The sequence below is a fragment of the Salvelinus fontinalis genome, unplaced genomic scaffold (assembly GCF_029448725.1).
Source record: "Salvelinus fontinalis isolate EN_2023a unplaced genomic scaffold, ASM2944872v1 scaffold_0348, whole genome shotgun sequence".
NCBI lineage: Eukaryota > Metazoa > Chordata > Actinopteri > Salmoniformes > Salmonidae > Salvelinus > Salvelinus fontinalis.
The window spans coordinates 84,898-104,127 of NW_026600557.1; the positions used below are offsets into that span (position 1 = coordinate 84,898).

At 49.7% G+C, this 19,230-nt stretch overlaps 1 protein-coding gene across 1 annotated transcript; it reads right to left on the reverse strand.

Moving 5' to 3' along the window:
- Positions 1-3,712: 3,712 nt before the first annotated feature.
- LOC129845723 (uncharacterized protein C11orf98 homolog) lies at positions 3,713-14,045 on the reverse strand. The gene is made up of 4 exons (XM_055913606.1): positions 13,938-14,045; positions 13,404-13,528; positions 6,521-6,618; positions 3,713-4,493 (listed from the first exon to the last, which is right to left on the reverse strand). The coding sequence occupies exons 1-4, from the start codon at positions 13,983-13,985 to the stop codon at positions 4,324-4,326; spliced, it is 441 nt and encodes a 146-aa protein (XP_055769581.1). The 5' UTR covers positions 13,986-14,045; the 3' UTR covers positions 3,713-4,323.
- Between the last annotated feature and the right edge of the window lie 5,185 nt (positions 14,046-19,230).

Below are 19,230 nucleotides of genomic sequence, written 5' to 3' on the forward strand. Positions count from 1 at the left end.
CTAGACCAACCCTTTCCTGTTACATATCCTGTCTGTGTGTAGCTAGGCCAACCCTTTCCTGTTACATATCCTGTCTGTGTGTAGCTAGGCCAACCCTTTCCTGTTACATATCCTGTCTGTCTGTAGCTAGGCCAACCCTTTCCTGTTACATATCCTGTCTGTCTGTAGCTAGGCCAACCCTTTCCCGTTACATATCCTGTCTGTGTGTAGCTAGGCCAACCCTTTCCTGTTACATATCCTGTCTGTGTGTAGCTAGGCCAACCCTTTCCTGTTACATATCCTGTCTGTGTGTAGCTAGACCAACCCTTTCCTGTTACATATCCTGTCTGTGTGTAGCTAGACCAACCCTTTCCTGTTACATATCCTGTCTGTGTGTAGCCAGGCCAACCCTTTCCTGTTACATATCCTGTCTGTGTGCAGCTAGGCCAACCCTTTCCTGTTACATATCCTGTCTGTGTGTAGCTAGGCCAAACCTTTCCTGTTACATATCCTGTCTGTGTGTAGCTAGGCCAACCATTTCCTGTTACATATCCTGTCTGTGTGTAGCTAGACCAACCCTTTCCTGTTACATATCCTGTCTGTGTGTAGCTAGGCCAACCCTTTCCTGTTACATATCCTGTCTGTGTGTAGCTAGGCCAACCCTTTCCTGTTACATATCCTGTCTGTCTGTAGCTAGGCCAACCCTTTCCTGTTACATATCCTGTCTGTCTGTAGCTAGGCCAACCCTTTCCCGTTACATATCCTGTCTGTGTGTAGCTAGGCCAACCCTTTCCCGTTACATATCCTGTCTGTGTGTAGCTAGGCCAACCCTTTCCCGTTACATATCCTGTCTGTGTGTAGCTAGGCCAACCCTTTCCCGTTACATATCCTGTCTGTGTGTAGCTAGGCCAACCCTTTCCTGTTACATATCCTGTCTGTGTGCAGTTAGACCAACCCTTTCCTGTTACATATCCTGTCTGTGTGTAGCTAGGCCAACCCTTTCCTGTTACATATCCTGTCTGTGTGTAGCTAGACCAACCCTTTCCTGTTACATATCCTGTCAGTGTGTAGCTAGGCCAACCCTTTCCTGTTACATATCCTGTCTGTGTGTAGCTAGACCAACTCCTTCCTGTCTCACCTGTATGAACAGATCACCTTGGTTTACCTACAGGTATGAACAGGTCACCGTGGTTTACCTACAGGTATGAACAGGTCACCGTGGTTTACCTACAGGTATGAACAGGTCACCTTGGTTTACCTACAGGTATGAACAGGTCACCGTGGTTTACCTACAGGTATGAACGGGTCACCTTGGTTTACCTACAGGTATGAACAGGTCACCTTGGTTTACCTACAGGTATGATCGGGTCACCTTGGTTTACCTACAGGTATGAACGGGTCACCTTGGTTTACCTACAGGTATGAACGGGTCACCTTGGTTTACCTACAGGTATGAACAGGTCACCTTGGTTTACCTACAGGTATGAACAGGTCACCTTGGTTTACCTACAGGTATGAACGGGTCACCTTGGTTTACCTACAGGTATGAACGGGTCACCTTGGTTTACCTACAGGTATGAACGGGTCACCGTGGTTTACCTACAGGTATGAACAGGTCACCTTGGTTTACCTACAGGTATGAACCGGTCACCTTGGTTTACCTACAGGTATGAACGGGTCACCTTGGTTTACCTACAGGTATGAACGGGTCACCTTGGTTTACCTACAGGTATGAACAGGTCACCTTGGTTTACCTACAGGTATCAACAGGTCACCTTGGTTTACCTACAGGTATGAACAGGTCACCTTGGTTTACCTACAGGTATGAACAGGTCACCTTGGTTTACCTACAGGTATGAACAGGTCACCTTGGTTTACCTACAGGTATGAACAGGTCACCTTGGTTTACCTACAGGTATGAACAGGTCACCTTGGTTTACCTACAGGTATGAACAGGTCACCTTGGTTTACCTACAGGTATGAACAGGTCACCTTGGTTTACCTACAGGTATGAACAGGTCACCTTGGTTTACCTACAGGTATGAACAGGTCACCTTGGTTTACCTACAGGTATGAACAGGTCACCTTGGTTTACCTACAGGTATGAACGGGTCACCTTGGTTTACCTACAGGTATGAACGGGTCACCTTGGTTTACCTACAGGTATGAACAGGTCACCTTGGTTTACCTACAGGTATGAACAGGTCACCTTGGTTTACCTACAGGTATGAACAGGTCACCTTGGTTTACCTACAGGTATGAACAGGTCACCTTGGTTTACCTACAGGTATGAACAGGTCACCTTGGTTTACCTACAGGTATGAACAGGTCACCTTGGTTTACCTACAGGTACGAACAGGTCACCTTGGTTTACCTACAGGTATGAACAGGTCACCTTGGTTTACCTACAGGTATGAACAGGTCACCGTGGTTTACCTACAGGTATGAACAGGTCACCTTGGTTTACCTACAGGTATGAACAGGTCACCTTGGTTTACCTACAGGTATGAACAGGTCACCTTGGTTTACCTACAGGTCTGAACAGGTCCCCTTGGTTTACCTACAGGTATGAACAGGTCCCCTTGGTTTACCTACAGGTATGAACAGGTCACCTTGGTTTACCTACAGGTATGAACAGGTCACCTTGGTTTACCTACAGGTATGAACAGGTCACCTTGGTTTACCTACAGGTATGAACAGGTCACCTTGGTTTACCTACAGGTATGAACAGGTCCCCTTGGTTTACCTACAGGTATGATCAGGTCACCTTGGTTTACCTACAGGTATGAACAGGTCACCTTGTTTTACCTACAGGTATGAACAGGTCACCTTGGTTTACCTACAGGTATGAACGGGTCACCTTGGTTTACCTACAGGTATGAACAGGTCACCTTGGTTTACCTACAGGTATGAACAGGTCACCTTGGTTTACCTACAGGTATGAACGGGTCACCTTGGTTTACCTACAGGTATGAACAGGTCACCTTGGTTTACCTACAGGTATGAACGGGTCACCTTGGTTTACCTACAGGTATGAAAGGAGACTGTCGTCATTGGGTTCGATCCCACATGGTATCCATCCCCAAAACAATTCACTACTTTTGACAAGAGTCTGACGGGTCTTAGGGAACTATTTGGGAAGCAACCAATAACTTCCACCGTGTTTCAACAAGGGCCACTGACTCCAGATCAGATTCCACCGTGTTTCAACAAGGCCACTGACTCCAGATCAGATTCCACCGTGTTTCAACAAGGGCCACTGACTCCAGATCAGATTCCACCGTGTTTCAACAAGGGCCACTGACTCCAGATCAGATCCCACCGTGTTTCAACAAGGGCCACTGACTCCAGATCAGATTCCACCGTGTTTCAACAAGGGCCACTGACTCCAGATCAGATTCCACCGTGTTTCAACAAGGGCCACTGACTCCAGATCAGATTCCACCGTGTTTCAACAAGGGCCACTGACTCCAGATCAGATCCCACCGTGTTTCAACAAGGCCACTGACTCCAGATCAGATTCCACCGAGTTTCAACAAGGCCACTGACTCCAGATCAGATTCCACCGTGTTTCAACAAGGGCCACTGACTCCAGATCAGATTCCACCGTGTTTCAACAAGGGCCACTGACTCCAGATCAGATTGCACCGTGTTTCAACAAGGCCACTGACTCCAGATCAGATTCCACATTCATTCCTCCTTTGTAGTGGGCAGAGAAAAACACAATCCTACATTCTGTCAGTTTTTTTATTTGATTTAAACTTGGCAAGTCAGTTAAGAACAAATTAGTATTTACAATGACGACATTCAGATACACAAACACAAGAGACTGGCTCAGGATCAGGCCTCCACCGTCCATATAACCATATTCATTAGGTCTAAAAAGCTAAAACTGATCCAGGATCAGCCTCCTAATCTGAGTGGCTTTCTGAATATGGGGCCCCCAGTCTGAATATGGGGCCCCCAGTCTGAATATGGGGCCCCCAGTCTGAATATGGGGCCCCCAGTCTGAATATGGGGCCCCCAGTCTGAATATGGGGCCCCCAGTCTGAATATGGGGCCCCCAGTCTGAATATGGGGCCCCCAGTCTAAATATGGGGCACCGAGTCTGAATATGGGGCCCCGGTCTGAATATGGGGCCCCGGTCTGAATACGGGGGCCCGGTCTGAATACGGGGGCCCCGGTCTGAATATGGGGCCCCCGGTCTGAATATGGGGCACCGAGTCTGAATATGGGGCCCCGGTCTGAATATGGGGCCCCGGTCTGAATATGGGGCCCCGGTCTGAATACGGGGGCCCCAGTCTGAATATGGGGCCAACAGAACAGTCTCTCATCCTCCTCTTCTCATTCCATATCTGCCATGTCCACATCCCCCTCGGACACACCCCCTTTCTTGTCACTGGCTGCTGCCATCTTCTTTGGGGCTGGCACCGCCTTCGCCTTCTTTGGGGCTGGCACCGCCTTCGCCTTCTTTGGGGCTGGCACCCCCTTCGCCTTCTTTGGGGCTGCCTCAACTAAGGAGAGAGAGAGAGAAACCTCAGATGTACCTAATAAACTACCTATTAAAGACCAAAGTCACCTCCACAGCGAGAGGTGACCAAAGTCATCTCCTCCACATAGCGAGAGGCGACCAAAGTCATCTCCTCCACATAGCGAGAGGCGACTAAAGTCATCTCCTCTACATAGCGAGAGGTGACCAAAGTCATCTCCTCCACAGCGAGAGGTGACCAAAGTCATCTCCTCCACAGCGAGAGGTGACCAAAGTCATCTCCTCCACATAGCGAGAGGTGACCAAAGTCATCTCCTCCACAGCGAGAGGTGACCAAAGTCATCTCCTCCACAGCGAGAGGTGACCAAAGTCATCTCCTCCACATAGCGAGAGGCGACTAAAGTCATCTCCTCCACATAGCGAGAGGTGACTAAAGTCATCTCCTCTACATGGCGAGAGGTGACTAAAGTCAGCTCCTCTACATAGCGAGAGGTGACTAAAGTCATCTCCTCCACATAGCGAGAGGTGACTAAAGTCATCTCCTCCACATAGCGAGAGGCGACTAAAGTCATCTCCTCTACATAGCGAGAGGTGACTAAAGTCATCTCCTCTACATAGCGAGAGGTGACTAAAGTCATCTCCTCTACATAGCGAGAGGTGACTAAAGTCATCTCCTCTACATAGCGAGAGGTGACTAAAGTCAGCTCCTCTACATAGCGAGAGGTGACTAAAGTCAGCTCCTCTACATAGCGAGAGGTGACTAAAGTCATCTCCTCTACATAGCGAGAGGTGACTAAAGTCATCTCCTCCACATAGCGAGAGGTGACTAAAGTCATCTCCTCTACATGGCGAGAGGTGACTAAAGTCATCTCCTCTACATGGCGAGAGGTGACTAAAGTCAGCTCCTCTACATAGCGAGAGGTGACTAAAGTCAGCTCCTCTACATAGCGAGAGGTGACTAAAGTCATCTCCTCCACATAGCGAGAGGTGACTAAAGTCATCTCCTCTACATAGCGAGAGGTGACTAAAGTCATCTCCTCTATATGGCGAGAGGTGACTAAAGTCAGCTCCTCTACATAGCGAGAGGTGATTAAAGTCATCTCCTCTACATAGCGAGAGGTGACTAAAGTCCTCTCCTCTACATGGCGAGAGGTGACTAAAGTCCTCTCCTCTACATGGCGAGAGGTGACTAAAGTCATCTCCTCTACATAGCGAGAGGTGACTAAAGTCATCTCCTCTACATAGCGAGAGGTGACTAAAGTCATCTCCTCTACATAGCGAGAGGTGCCTAATGTCATCTCCTCTACACAGCGAGAGGTGACTAAAGTCATCTCCTCTACACAGCGAGAGGTGACTAAAGTCATCTCCTCCACACAGCGAGAGGTGACTAAAGTCATCTCCTCTACATAGCGAGAGGTGACTAAAGTCATCTCCTCCACACAGCGAGAGGTGACTAAAGTCATCTCCTCCACACAGCGAGAGGTGACTAAAGTCCTCTCCTCTACATAGCGAGAGGTGACTAAAGTCATCTCCTCTACATAGTGAGAGGTGACTAAAGTCATCTCCTCTACATAGTGAGAGGTGACTAAAGTCATCTCCTCTACATAGTGAGAGGTGACTAAAGTCATCTCCTCTACATAGTGAGAGGTGACTAAAGTCATCTCCTCCACACAGCGAGAGGTGACTAAAGTCATCTCCTCTACATAGCGAGAGGTGACTAAAGTCATCTCCTCTACATAGCGAGAGGTGACTAAAGTCATCTCCTCTACATGGCGAGAGGTGACTAAAGTCATCTCCTCTACATAGCGAGAGGTGACTAAAGTCATCTCCTCTACATAGTGAGAGGTGACTAAAGTCATCTCCTCCACATAGCGAGAGGTGACTAAAGTCATCTCCTCTACATAGTGAGAGGTGACTAAAGTCATCTCCTCTACATAGTGATTGACAGGTAGAGAGTTGATTCTTTCTGAAGTGGAGAACACATGATCAATACGAGAACAACTATGATTCAACAACACAGTTAAAAAAAATGTATAGTCATTCACTTCTTACCTTCCATAGCGGCCTTCTCTGCTTTCATGTGATGCAGCTGTTTGAGCAGCTTGCGTTTCTTCTTCCCAGACAGAGTGATGTTGGCTCTGGGACTGGAGCTGAGCAGGGACGACAAACACCAACACTTTCAGACTACAACACATCACCTGGTCAGGATCCTGGACAACCACAACACTTCACCAGGTCAGGATCCTGGACAACCATAACACTTCACCTGGTCAGGATCCTGGACAACCACAACACTTCACCAGGTCAGGATCCTGGACAACCATAACACTTCACCTGGTCAGGATCCTGGACAACCACAACACTTCACCAGGTCAGGATCCTGGACAACCATAACACTACACCTGGTCAGGATCCTGGACAACCACAACACTTCACCTGGTCAGGATCCTGGACAACCATAACACTTCACCTGGTCAGGATCCTGGACAACCATAACACTTCACCTGGTCAGTATCCTGGACAACCACAACACTTCACCTGGTCAGGATCCTGGACAACCATAACACATCACCTGGTCAGGATCCTGGACAACCACAACACTTCACCTGGTCAGGATCCTGGACAACCATAACACTTCACCTGGTCAGGATCCTGGACAGCCATAACACCTGGTCAGGATCCTGGACATCCACAACACTTCACCTGGTCAGGATCCTGGACAACCACAACACTTCACCTGGTCAGGATCCTGGACAACCATAACACTTCACCTGGTCAGGATCCTGGACAACCACAACACTTCACCTGGTCAGGATCCTGGACAACCACAACACTTCACCTGGTCAGGATCCTGGACAACCATAACACATCACCTGGTCAGGATCCTGGACAACCACAACACTTCACCTGGTCAGGATCCTGGACAACCATAACACATCACCTGGTCAGGATCCTGGACAACCACAACACTTCACCTGGTCAGGATCCTGGACAACCATAACACCTGGTCAGGATCCTGGACAACCACAACACATCACCTGGTCAGGATCCTGGACAACCATAACACTTCACCTGGTCAGGATCCTGGACAACCATAACACTACACCTGGTCAGGATCCTGGACAACCATAACACTACACCTGGTCAGGATCCTGGACAACCATAACACTACACCTGGTCAGGATCCTGGACAACCATAACACTTCACCTGGTCAGGATCCTGGACATCCATAACACTTCACCTGGTCAGGATCCTGGACAACCATAACACTTCACCTGGTCAGGATCCTGGACAACCATAACACATCACCTGGTCAGGATCCTGGACAACCACAACACTTCACCTGGTCAGGATCCTGGACAACCACAACACTTCACCTGGTCAAGATCCTGGACAACCATAACACTTCACCTGGTCAGGATCCTGGACAACCATAACACTTCACCTGGTCAGTATCCTGGACAACCATAACACTTCACCTGGTCAGGATCCTGGACATCCATAACACTTCACCTGGTCAGGATCCTGGACAACCATAACACATCACCTGGTCAGGATCCTGGACAACCACAACACTACACCTGGTCAGGATCCTGGACAACCACAACACTTCACCTGGTCGGGATCCTGGACAACCACAACACTACACCTGGTCAGGATCCTGGACAACCACAACACTTCACCTGGTCGGGATCCTGGACAACCACAACACTACACCTGGTCAGTATCCTGGACAACCATAACACTTCACCTGGTCAGGATCCTGGACAGCCATAACACCTGGTCAGGATCCTGGACATCCACAACACTTCACCTGGTCAGGATCCTGGACAACCACAACACTTCACCTGGTCAGGATCCTGGACAACCATAACACTTCACCTGGTCAGGATCCTGGACAACCACAACACTTCACCTGGTCAGGATCCTGGACAACCACAACACTTCACCTGGTCAGGATCCTGGACAACCATAACACATCACCTGGTCAGGATCCTGGACAACCACAACACTTCACCTGGTCAGGATCCTGGACAACCATAACACATCACCTGGTCAGGATCCTGGACAACCACAACACTTCACCTGGTCAGGATCCTGGACAACCATAACACCTGGTCAGGATCCTGGACAACCACAACACATCACCTGGTCAGGATCCTGGACAACCATAACACTTCACCTGGTCAGGATCCTGGACAACCATAACACTACACCTGGTCAGGATCCTGGACAACCATAACACTACACCTGGTCAGGATCCTGGACAACCATAACACTACACCTGGTCAGGATCCTGGACAACCATAACACTTCACCTGGTCAGGATCCTGGACATCCATAACACTTCACCTGGTCAGGATCCTGGACAACCATAACACTTCACCTGGTCAGGATCCTGGACAACCATAACACATCACCTGGTCAGGATCCTGGACAACCACAACACTTCACCTGGTCAGGATCCTGGACAACCACAACACTTCACCTGGTCAAGATCCTGGACAACCATAACACTTCACCTGGTCAGGATCCTGGACAACCATAACACTTCACCTGGTCAGTATCCTGGACAACCATAACACTTCACCTGGTCAGGATCCTGGACATCCATAACACTTCACCTGGTCAGGATCCTGGACAACCATAACACATCACCTGGTCAGGATCCTGGACAACCACAACACTACACCTGGTCAGGATCCTGGACAACCACAACACTTCACCTGGTCGGGATCCTGGACAACCACAACACTACACCTGGTCAGTATCCTGGACAACCATAACACTTCACCTGGCCGGGATCCTGGACAACCATAACACTTCACCTGGTCAGGATCCTGGACAACCACAACACTTCACCTGGTCAGGATCCTGGACAACCATAACACATCACCTGGTCAGGATGCTGGACAACCACAACACTTCACCTGGTCAGGATCCTGGACAAGCACAACACATCACCTGGTCAGGATCCTGGACAACCATAACACTTCACCTGGTCAGGATCCTGGACAACCACAACATTTCACCTGGTCAGGATCCTGGACAACCACAACACATCACCTGGTCGGGATCCTGGACAACCACAACACTACACCTGGTCAGGATCCTGGACAACCATAACACTTCACCTGGTCAGGATCCTGGACAACCACAACACTACACCTGGTCAGGATCCTGGACAACCATAACACTTCACCTGGTCAGGATCCTGGACAGCCATAACACTACACCTGGTCAGGATCCTGGACAACCATAACACCTGGTCAGTATCCTGGACAACCACAACACTTCACCTGGTCAGGATCCTGGACAACCATAACACCTGGTCAGGATCCTGGACAACCACAACACATCACCTGGTCAGGATCCTGGACAACCACAACACTTCACCTGGTCAGGATCCTGGACAACCACAACACTACACCTGGTCAGGATCCTGGACAACCATAACACATCACCTGGTCAGGATCCTGGACAACCACAACACTTCACCTGGTCAGGATCCTGGACAACCATAACACCTGGTCAGGATCCTGGACAACCATAACACTTCACCTGGTCAGGATCCTGGACAACCATAACACCTGGTCAGTATCCTGGACAACCATAACACATCACCTGGTCGGGATCCTGGACAACCACAACACTACACCTGGTCAGTATCCTGGACAACCATAACACTTCACCTGGTCGGGATCCTGGACAACCACAACACTTCACCTGGTCAGGATCCTGGACAACCATAACACATCACCTGGTCAGGATGCTGGACAACCACAACACTTCACCTGGTCAGGATCCTGGACAAGCACAACACATCACCTGGTCAGGATCCTGGACAACCATAACACTTCACCTGGTCAGGATCCTGGACAACCACAACATTTCACCTGGTCAGGATCCTGGACAACCACAACACATCACCTGGTCGGGATCCTGGACAACCACAACACTACACCTGGTCAGGATCCTGGACAACCATAACACTTCACCTGGTCAGGATCCTGGACAACCACAACACTACACCTGGTCAGGATCCTGGACAACCACAACACTTCACCTGGTCAGGATCCTGGACAGCCATAACACTTCACCTGGTCAGGATCCTGGACAACCATAACACCTGGTCAGTATCCTGGACAACCACAACACTTCACCTGGTCAGGATCCTGGACAACCATAACACCTGGTCAGTATCCTGGACAACCATAACACTTCACCTGGTCAGGATCCTGGACAACCATAACACCTGGTCAGTATCCTGGACAACCATAACACTTCACCTGGTCAGGATCCTGGACAACCATAACACCTGGTCAGTATCCTGGACAACCATAACACTTCACCTGGTCAGGATCCTGGACAACCATAACACCTGGTCAGTATCCTGGACAACCATAACACTTCACCTGGTCAGGATCCTGGACAGCCATAACACTTCACCTGGTCAGGATCCTGGACAACCACAACACTACACCTGGTCAGGATCCTGGACAACCATAACACATCACCTGGTCAGGATCCTGGACAACCACAACACTTCACCTGGTCAGGATCCTGGACAACCATAACACCTGGTCAGGATCCTGGACAGGATCCTGGACAACCATAACACATCACCTGGTCAGGATCCTGGACAACCACAACACTACACCTGGTCAGGATCCTGGACAACCACAACACTTCACCTGGTCGGGATCCTGGACAACCACAACACTACACCTGGTCAGTATCCTGGACAACCATAACACTTCACCTGGTCGGGATCCTGGACAACCATAACACTTCACCTGGTCAGGATCCTGGACAACCACAACACTTCACCTGGTCAGGATCCTGGACAACCATAACACATCACCTGGTCAGGATGCTGGACAACCACAACACTTCACCTGGTCAGGATCCTGGACAAGCACAACACATCACCTGGTCAGGATCCTGGACAACCATAACACTTCACCTGGTCAGGATCCTGGACAAGCACAACACATCACCTGGTCAGGATCCTGGACAACCATAACACTTCACCTGGTCAGGATCCTGGACAAGCACAACACATCACCTGGTCAGGATCCTGGACAACCATAACACTTCACCTGGTCAGGATCCTGGACAACCACAACATTTCACCTGGTCAGGATCCTGGACAACCATAACACTACACCTGGTCAGGATCCAGGACAACCACAACACTTCACCTGGTCAGGATCCTGGACAGCCATAACACTTCACCTGGTCAGGATCCTGGACAACCATAACACCTGGTCAGTATCCTGGACAACCACAACACTTCACCTGGTCAGGATCCTGGACAACCATAACACCTGGTCAGTATCCTGGACAACCATAACACTTCACCTGGTCAGGATCCTGGACAACCATAACACCTGGTCAGTATCCTGGACAACCATAACACTTCACCTGGTCAGGATCCTGGACAACCATAACACCTGGTCAGTATCCTGGACAACCATAACACTTCACCTGGTCAGGATCCTGGACAACCATAACACTTCACCTGGTCAGGATCCTGGACAACCACAACACTTCACCTGGTCAGGATCCTGGACAACCATAACACTTCACCTGGTCAGGATCCTGGACAACCACAACACTTCACCTGGTCAGGATCCTGGACAACCACAACACTACACCTGGTCAGGATCCTGGACAACCATAACACATCACCTGGTCAGGATCCTGGACAACCACAACACTTCACCTGGTCAGGATCCTGGACAACCATAACACCTGGTCAGGATCCTGGACAACCATAACACTTCACCTGGTCAGGATCCTGGACAACCATAACACCTGGTCAGTATCCTGGACAACCATAACACTTCACCTGGTCAGGATCCTGGACAACCATAACACTTCACCTGGTCAGGATCCTGGACAACCACAACACATCACCTGGTCAGTATCCTGGACAACCACAACACTTCACCTGGTCAGGATCCTGGACAACCACAACACTACACCTGGTCAGGATCCTGGACAACCACAACACCTGGTCAGGATCCTGGACAACCATAACACTACACCTGGTCAGGATCCTGGAGAACCATAACACTTCACCTGGTCAGTATCCTAGACAACCATAACGCTTCACCTGGTCAGGATCCTGGACAACCATAACACTTCACCTGGTCAGGATCCTGGACAACCACAACACTGGTCAGGATCCTGGACAACCACAACACTACACCTGGTCAGTATCCTAGACAACCATAACACTTCACCTGGTCAGTATCCTAGACAACCACAACACTACACCTGGTCAGGATCCTGGACAACCATAACACTACACCTGGTCAGGATCCTGGACAACCATAACACTTCACCTGGTCAGTATCCTGGACAACCACAACACTACACCTGGTCAGGATCCTGGACAACCATAACACTACACCTGGTCAGGATCCTAGACAACCACAACACTACACCTGGTCAGGATCCTGGACAACCATAACACTTCACCTGGTCAGTATCCTGGACAACCACAACACTACACCTGGTTAGTATCCTAGACAACCATAACACTACACCTGGTCAGGATCCTGGACAACCACAACACTTCACCTGGTCATTATCCTGGACAACCACTACACCTGGTCAGGATCCTGGACAGCCACAACACTACACCTGGTCAGGATCCTGGACATCCACACTCAGAATACAGGCCCATTGGTTAGGCAGTTTGCTCATACTTGTTGTTCTCCATCTTTGTTGGTTAATCTACCCATAAATATACCACTGTTATATTATATATATATATATATATATATATATATGACTGTACCACCAAGTACATGTGGCTCTGCCCGGTCTCATGAGTCTTCAGGTATCCCCTAGGAGTACCGCTGGTTTATCAACCACTGGCTTACAGTATGAAGTACAAACAGTATGGAAAAAGGAACCTACTTTCTCTTCCTGAGATGGTGGATGGTGGTGAGTCCTTCGTCCACCACAGCTCCCACCTTGATGTGTCGTTTCCTCTTCTCACGGGTCAGATTCCTCCGCCGCTTAAAGAGCTTCTTGCCCAGCTCCTAATGAACATACACACGTCACAACATGACGAGGCAGCAAGGCTTTCTGGGGGGGTTTAGCTAGCTAGGAACACATAACGTAGACAGTCTTGATGCACATCTTAATTAAATGTTACATTGTTGGTGCAGTGTTGATAAAACTAACAAACATTGTAACATACTGGTAGATACTAGAAATAACAACTTTGTAGCTAGTTTACATTGAAACGTGTCAGAACGAAATAATGCCATGTGATCTAACTGCAGCTTAGCTAGTTAGCCGTTTTGCTAACACGACTTTCTTGGTGTCATTTTACCTTCTGCATTATACGAGCTGTCTTTCGGGGTTCTAGTTTATGATGAAGTAACCTTTCTACATGTCGTACTGGTGTAAATATCAAACTAAAGTTAGTTTATATGTGTAACTTACTGTTTTGGGTCTGTTGATCTTTCCACCTGGTGTTCCGGACTTCACCATGCTTGCTGCTGTAATATGTGAGGCGTTAGGAGAGTTCCGGGCTAACTTCTCATTGGCTGGAAGCGACCACTTTCTCCCATTTTCATTGGCTGGAACATTTCTTCTTATTTTTCCTTCTTCTTCTTCGCTTCTTCTCTTCTTCTTCTTCGACGATGAGGTTTAACGGCGGGTTGGCATCCAATAAATGTTGCATTACTGCCACCTGCTGGAGCATAACTCCCTAATACTTTGCTTAATATATATATTTTTATTTTTATAATCAAAAATCAACAACAACAAAGAATACAGCAAATACCCTACCATCTTAAAACTACACTCACAACAAGTATTAATAAAATACCATACTATTTAAACCTAGGACAGGATAAAGTAATCCTTCTACCCCCCCCCCCCCCACCTTAAACGATTTAGATGCACTATTGTAAAGTGGTTGTTCCACTGGATATCATAAGGTGAATGCACCAATTTGTAAGTCGCTGTCTGCTAAATGACTTAAATGTAAAATGTAAAAATCTAATCTTACTGAAGCATATATCACTTGTTGGTTTATCCTCTATACTGGTACAGATCTACTAGTCACACCCCTCCTCTCAGGATCCCTCCCTCTGTACTGGTACAGATCTACTACACCCCTCCTCTCAGGATCCCTCCCTCTGTACTGGTACAGATCTACTACACCACTCCTCTCAGGATCCCTCCCTCTGTTCTGGTACAGATCTACTAGTCACACCCCTCCTCTCAGGATCCCTCCCTCTGTTCTGGTACAGATCTACTACACCCCTCCTCTCAGGATCCCTCCCTCTGTTCTGGTACAGATCTACTAGTCACACCCCTCCTCTCAGGATCCCTCCCTCTGTACTGGTACAGATCTACTACACCCCTCCTCTCAGGATCCCTCCCCCTGTTCTGGTACAGATCTACTACTACACCAGTCCTCTCAGGATCCCTCCCTCTGTACTGGTACAGATCTACTAGTCACACCACTCCTCTCAGGATCCCTCCCTCTGTACTGGTACAGATCTACTAGTCACACCCCTCCTCTCAGGATCCCTCCCTCTATACTGGTACAGATCTACTACACCAGTCCTCTCAGGATCCCTCCCTCTGTAATGGTACAGATCTACTAGTCACACCACTCCTCTCAGGATCCCTCCCTCTGTTCTGGTACAGATCTACTACACCAGTCCTCTCAGGATCCCTCCCTCTGTACTGGTACAGATCTACTAGTCACACCCCTCCTCTCAGGATCCCTCCCTCTATACTGGTACAGATCTACTACACCAGTCCTCTCAGGATCCCTCCCTCTGTTCTGGTACAGATCTACTACACCACTCCTCTCAGGATCCCTCCCTCTGTTCTGGTACAGATCTACTAGTCACACCCCTCCTCTCAGGATCCCTCCCTCTGTACTGGTACAGATCTACTACACCCCTCCTCTCAGGATCCCTCCCTCTGTTCTGGTACAGATCTACTAGTCACACCACTCCTCTCAGGATCCCTCCCCCTGTTCTGGTACAGATCTACTACACCCCTCCTCTCAGGATCCCTCCCTCTGTACTGGTACAGATCTACTAGTCACACCCCTCCTCTCAGGATCCCTCCCTCTGTACTGGTACAGATCTACTAGTCACACCAATTCCTCTCAGGATCCCTCCCTCTGTACTGGTACAGATCTACTAGTCACACCACTCCTCTCAGGATCCCTCCCTCTGTACTGGTACAGATCTAATAGTCACACCCCAACCTCTCATGATCCCTCCCTCTGTTCTGGTACATATCTACTACACCACTCCTCTCAGGATCCCTCCCTCTGTACTGGTACAGATCTACTACACCCCTCCTCTCAGGATCCCTCCCTCTGTTCTGGTACAGATCTACTACACCCCTCCTCTCAGGATCCCTCCCTCTGTACTGGTACAGATCTACTACACCCCTCCTCTCAGGATCCCTCCCTCTGTTCTGGTACAGATCTACTACACCCCTCCTCTCAGGATCCCTCCCTCTGTACTGGTACAGATCTACTAGTCACACCCCTCCTCTCAGGATCCCTCCCTCTGTACTGGTACAGATCTACTAGTCACACCCCTCCTCTCAGGATCCCTCCCTCTGTTCTGGTACAGATCTACTAGTCATACCACTCCTCTCAGGATCCCTCCCTCTGTACTGGTACAGATCTACTACACCCCTCCTCTCAGGATCCCTCCCTCTGTTCTGGTACAGATCTACTAGTCATACCACTCCTCTCAGGATCCCTCCCTCTGTACTGGTACAGATCTACTAGTCACACCCCTCCTCTCAGGATCCCTCCCTCTGTTCTGGTACAGATCTACTACACCCCTCCTCTCAGGATCCCTCCCTCTGTTCTGGTACAGATCTACTACACCCCTCCTCTCAGGATCCCTCCCTCTGTTCTGGTACAGATCTACTAGTCACACCACTCCTCTCAGGATCCCTCCCTCTGTACTGGTACAGATCTACTACACCCCTCCTCTCAGGATCCCTCCCTCTGTACTGGTACAGATCTACTACACCCCTCCTCTCAGGATCCCTCCCTCTGTACTGGTACAGATCTACTAGTCACACCAGTCCTCTCAGGATCCCTCCCTCTGTACTTGTACAGATCTACTAGTCACACCCCTCCTCTCAGGATCCCTCCCTCTGTACTGGTACAGATCTACTACACCCCTCCTCTCAGGATCCCTCCCTCTGTTCTGGTACAGATCTACTAGTCACACTCCTCCTCTCAGGATCCCTCCCTATATTCTGGTACAGATCTACTAGTCACACCACTCCTCTCAGGATCCCTCCCTCTGTACTGGTACAGATCTACTAGTCACACCACTCCTCTCAGGATCCCTCCCTCTGTACTGGTACAGATCTACTAGTCACACCCCTCCTCTCAGGATCCCTCCCTCTGTACTGGTACAGATCTACTACACCCCTCCTCTCAGGATCCCTCCCTCTGTTCTGGTACAGATCTACTAGTCACACCACTCCTCTCAGGATCCCTCCCTCTGTACTGGTACAGATCTACTACACCCCTCCTCTCAGGATCCCTCCCTCTGTTCTGGTACAGATCTACTAGTCACACCACTCCTCTCAGGATCCCTCCCTCTGTACTGGTACAGATCTACTAGTCACACCACTCCTCTCAGGATCCCTCCCTCTGTACTGGTACAGATCTACTACACCCCTCCTCTCAGGATCCCTCCCTCTGTTCTGGTACAGATCTACTAGTCACACCCCTCCTCTCAGGATCCCTCCCTCTGTTCTGGTACAGATCTACTACACCCCTCCTCTCAGGATCCCTCCCTCTGTACTGGTGCAGATCTACAAGTCACACCCCTCCTCTCAGGATCCCTCCCTCTGTTCTGGTACAGATCTACTAGTCACACCCCTCCTCTCAGGATCCCTCCCTCTGTTCTGGTACAGATCTACTACACCCCTCCTCTCAGGATCCCTCCCTCTGTTCTGGTACAGATCTACTACACCCCTCCTCTCAGGATCCCTCCCTCTGTTCTGGTACAGATCTACTACACCCCTCCTCTCAGGATCCCTCCCTCTGTACTGGTACAGATCTACTAGTCACACCACTCCACTCAGGATCCCTCCCTCTGTACTGGTACAGATCTACTAGTCACACCACTCCTCTCAGGATCCCTCCCTCTGTACTGGTACAGATCTACTAGTCACACCACTCCTCTCAGGATCCCTCCCTCTGTACTGGTACAGATCTACTACACCCCTCCTCTCAGGATCCCTCCCTCTGTACTGGTACAGATCTACTACACCCCTCCTCTCAGGATCCCTCCCTCTGTTCTGGTACAGATCTACTTGTCACACCACTCCTCTCAGGATCCCTCCCTCTGTTCTGGTACAGATCTACTACACCCCTCCTCTCAGGATCCCTCCCTCTGTTCTGGTACAGATCTACTAGTCATACCAGTCCTCTCAGGATCCCTCCCTCTGTACTGGTACAGATCTACTAGTCACACCACTCCTCTCAGGATCCCTCCCTCTGTACTGGTACAGATCTACTACACCCCTCCTCTCAGGATCCCTCCCTCTGTTCTGGTACAGATCTACTAGTCACACCCCTCCTCTCAGGATCCCTCCCTCTGTTCTGGTACAGATCTACTACACCCCTCCTCTCAGGATCCCTCCCTCTGTACTGGTGCAGATCTACAAGTCACACCCCTCCTCTCAGGATCCCTCCCTCTGTTCTGGTACAGATCTACTAGTCACACCCCTCCTCTCAGGATCCCTCCCTCTGTTCTGGTACAGATCTACTACACCCCTCCTCTCAGGATCCCTCCCTCTGTTCTGGTACAGATCTACTACACCCCTCCTCTCAGGATCCCTCCCTCTGTTCTGGTACAGATCTACTACACCCCTCCTCTCAGGATCCCTCCCTCTGTACTGGTACAGATCTACTAGTCACACCACTCCACTCAGGATCCCTCCCTCTGTACTGGTACAGATCTACTAGTCACACCACTCCTCTCAGGATCCCTCCCTCTGTACTGGTACAGATCTACTAGTCACACCACTCCTCTCAGGATCCCTCCCTCTGTACTGGTACAGATCTACTACACCCCTCCTCTCAGGATCCCTCCCTCTGTACTGGTACAGATCTACTACACCCCTCCTCTCAGGATCCCTCCCTCTGTACTGGTACAGATCTACTAGTCACACCACTCCTCTCAGGATCCCTCCCTCTGTACTGGTATAGATCTACTAGTCACACCACTCCTCTCAGGATCCCTCCCTCTGTACTGGTGCAGATCTACTAGTCACACCACTCCTCTCAGGATCCCTCCCTCTGTACTGGTACAGATCTACTAGTCACACCACTCCTCTCAGGATCCCTCCCTCTGTACTGGTGCAGATCTACTAGTCACACCACTCCTCTCAGGATCCCTCCCTCTGTACTGGTACAGATCTACTAGTCACACCAGTCCTCTCAGGATCCCTCCTCCTTTGACCCATCTTCCTCTACTGTTGTCACTGCCTCAGCATATGACAACTTCTGCATTACTCTAACCCTGGAAACCTCAACCTGGCCTCTCTCACACGGGACATGATCCCCGGCCCCCATGGGCACCCCGACTATTAACACAGACCACTACTTTCCCCAATACCTCCTCTTCCTCCCTCTCTCTCTTAGACCTCCTCTTCCTCCCTCTCTCACACACGGGACATTTCTGATCCCCAGCCCCATGGGCACCCCTACAATTAACACACA

Excerpts from the sequence above, each read along its gene's own strand:
- LOC129845723 (XM_055913606.1), bottom strand. The coding sequence starts at position 13,985 with ATGGTGAAGTCCGGAACACCAGGTGGAAAGATCAACAGACCCAAAACA. Across the intron at positions 13,529-13,937 it reads AGATCAACAGACCCAAAACA|GAGCTGGGCAAGAAGCTCTT; the intron begins GTAAGTTACACA and ends TATGTTCATTAG. Across the intron at positions 4,494-6,520 it reads AGAGAAGGCCGCTATGGAAG|TTGAGGCAGCCCCAAAGAAG; the intron begins GTAAGAAGTGAA and ends CTCTCTCCTTAG.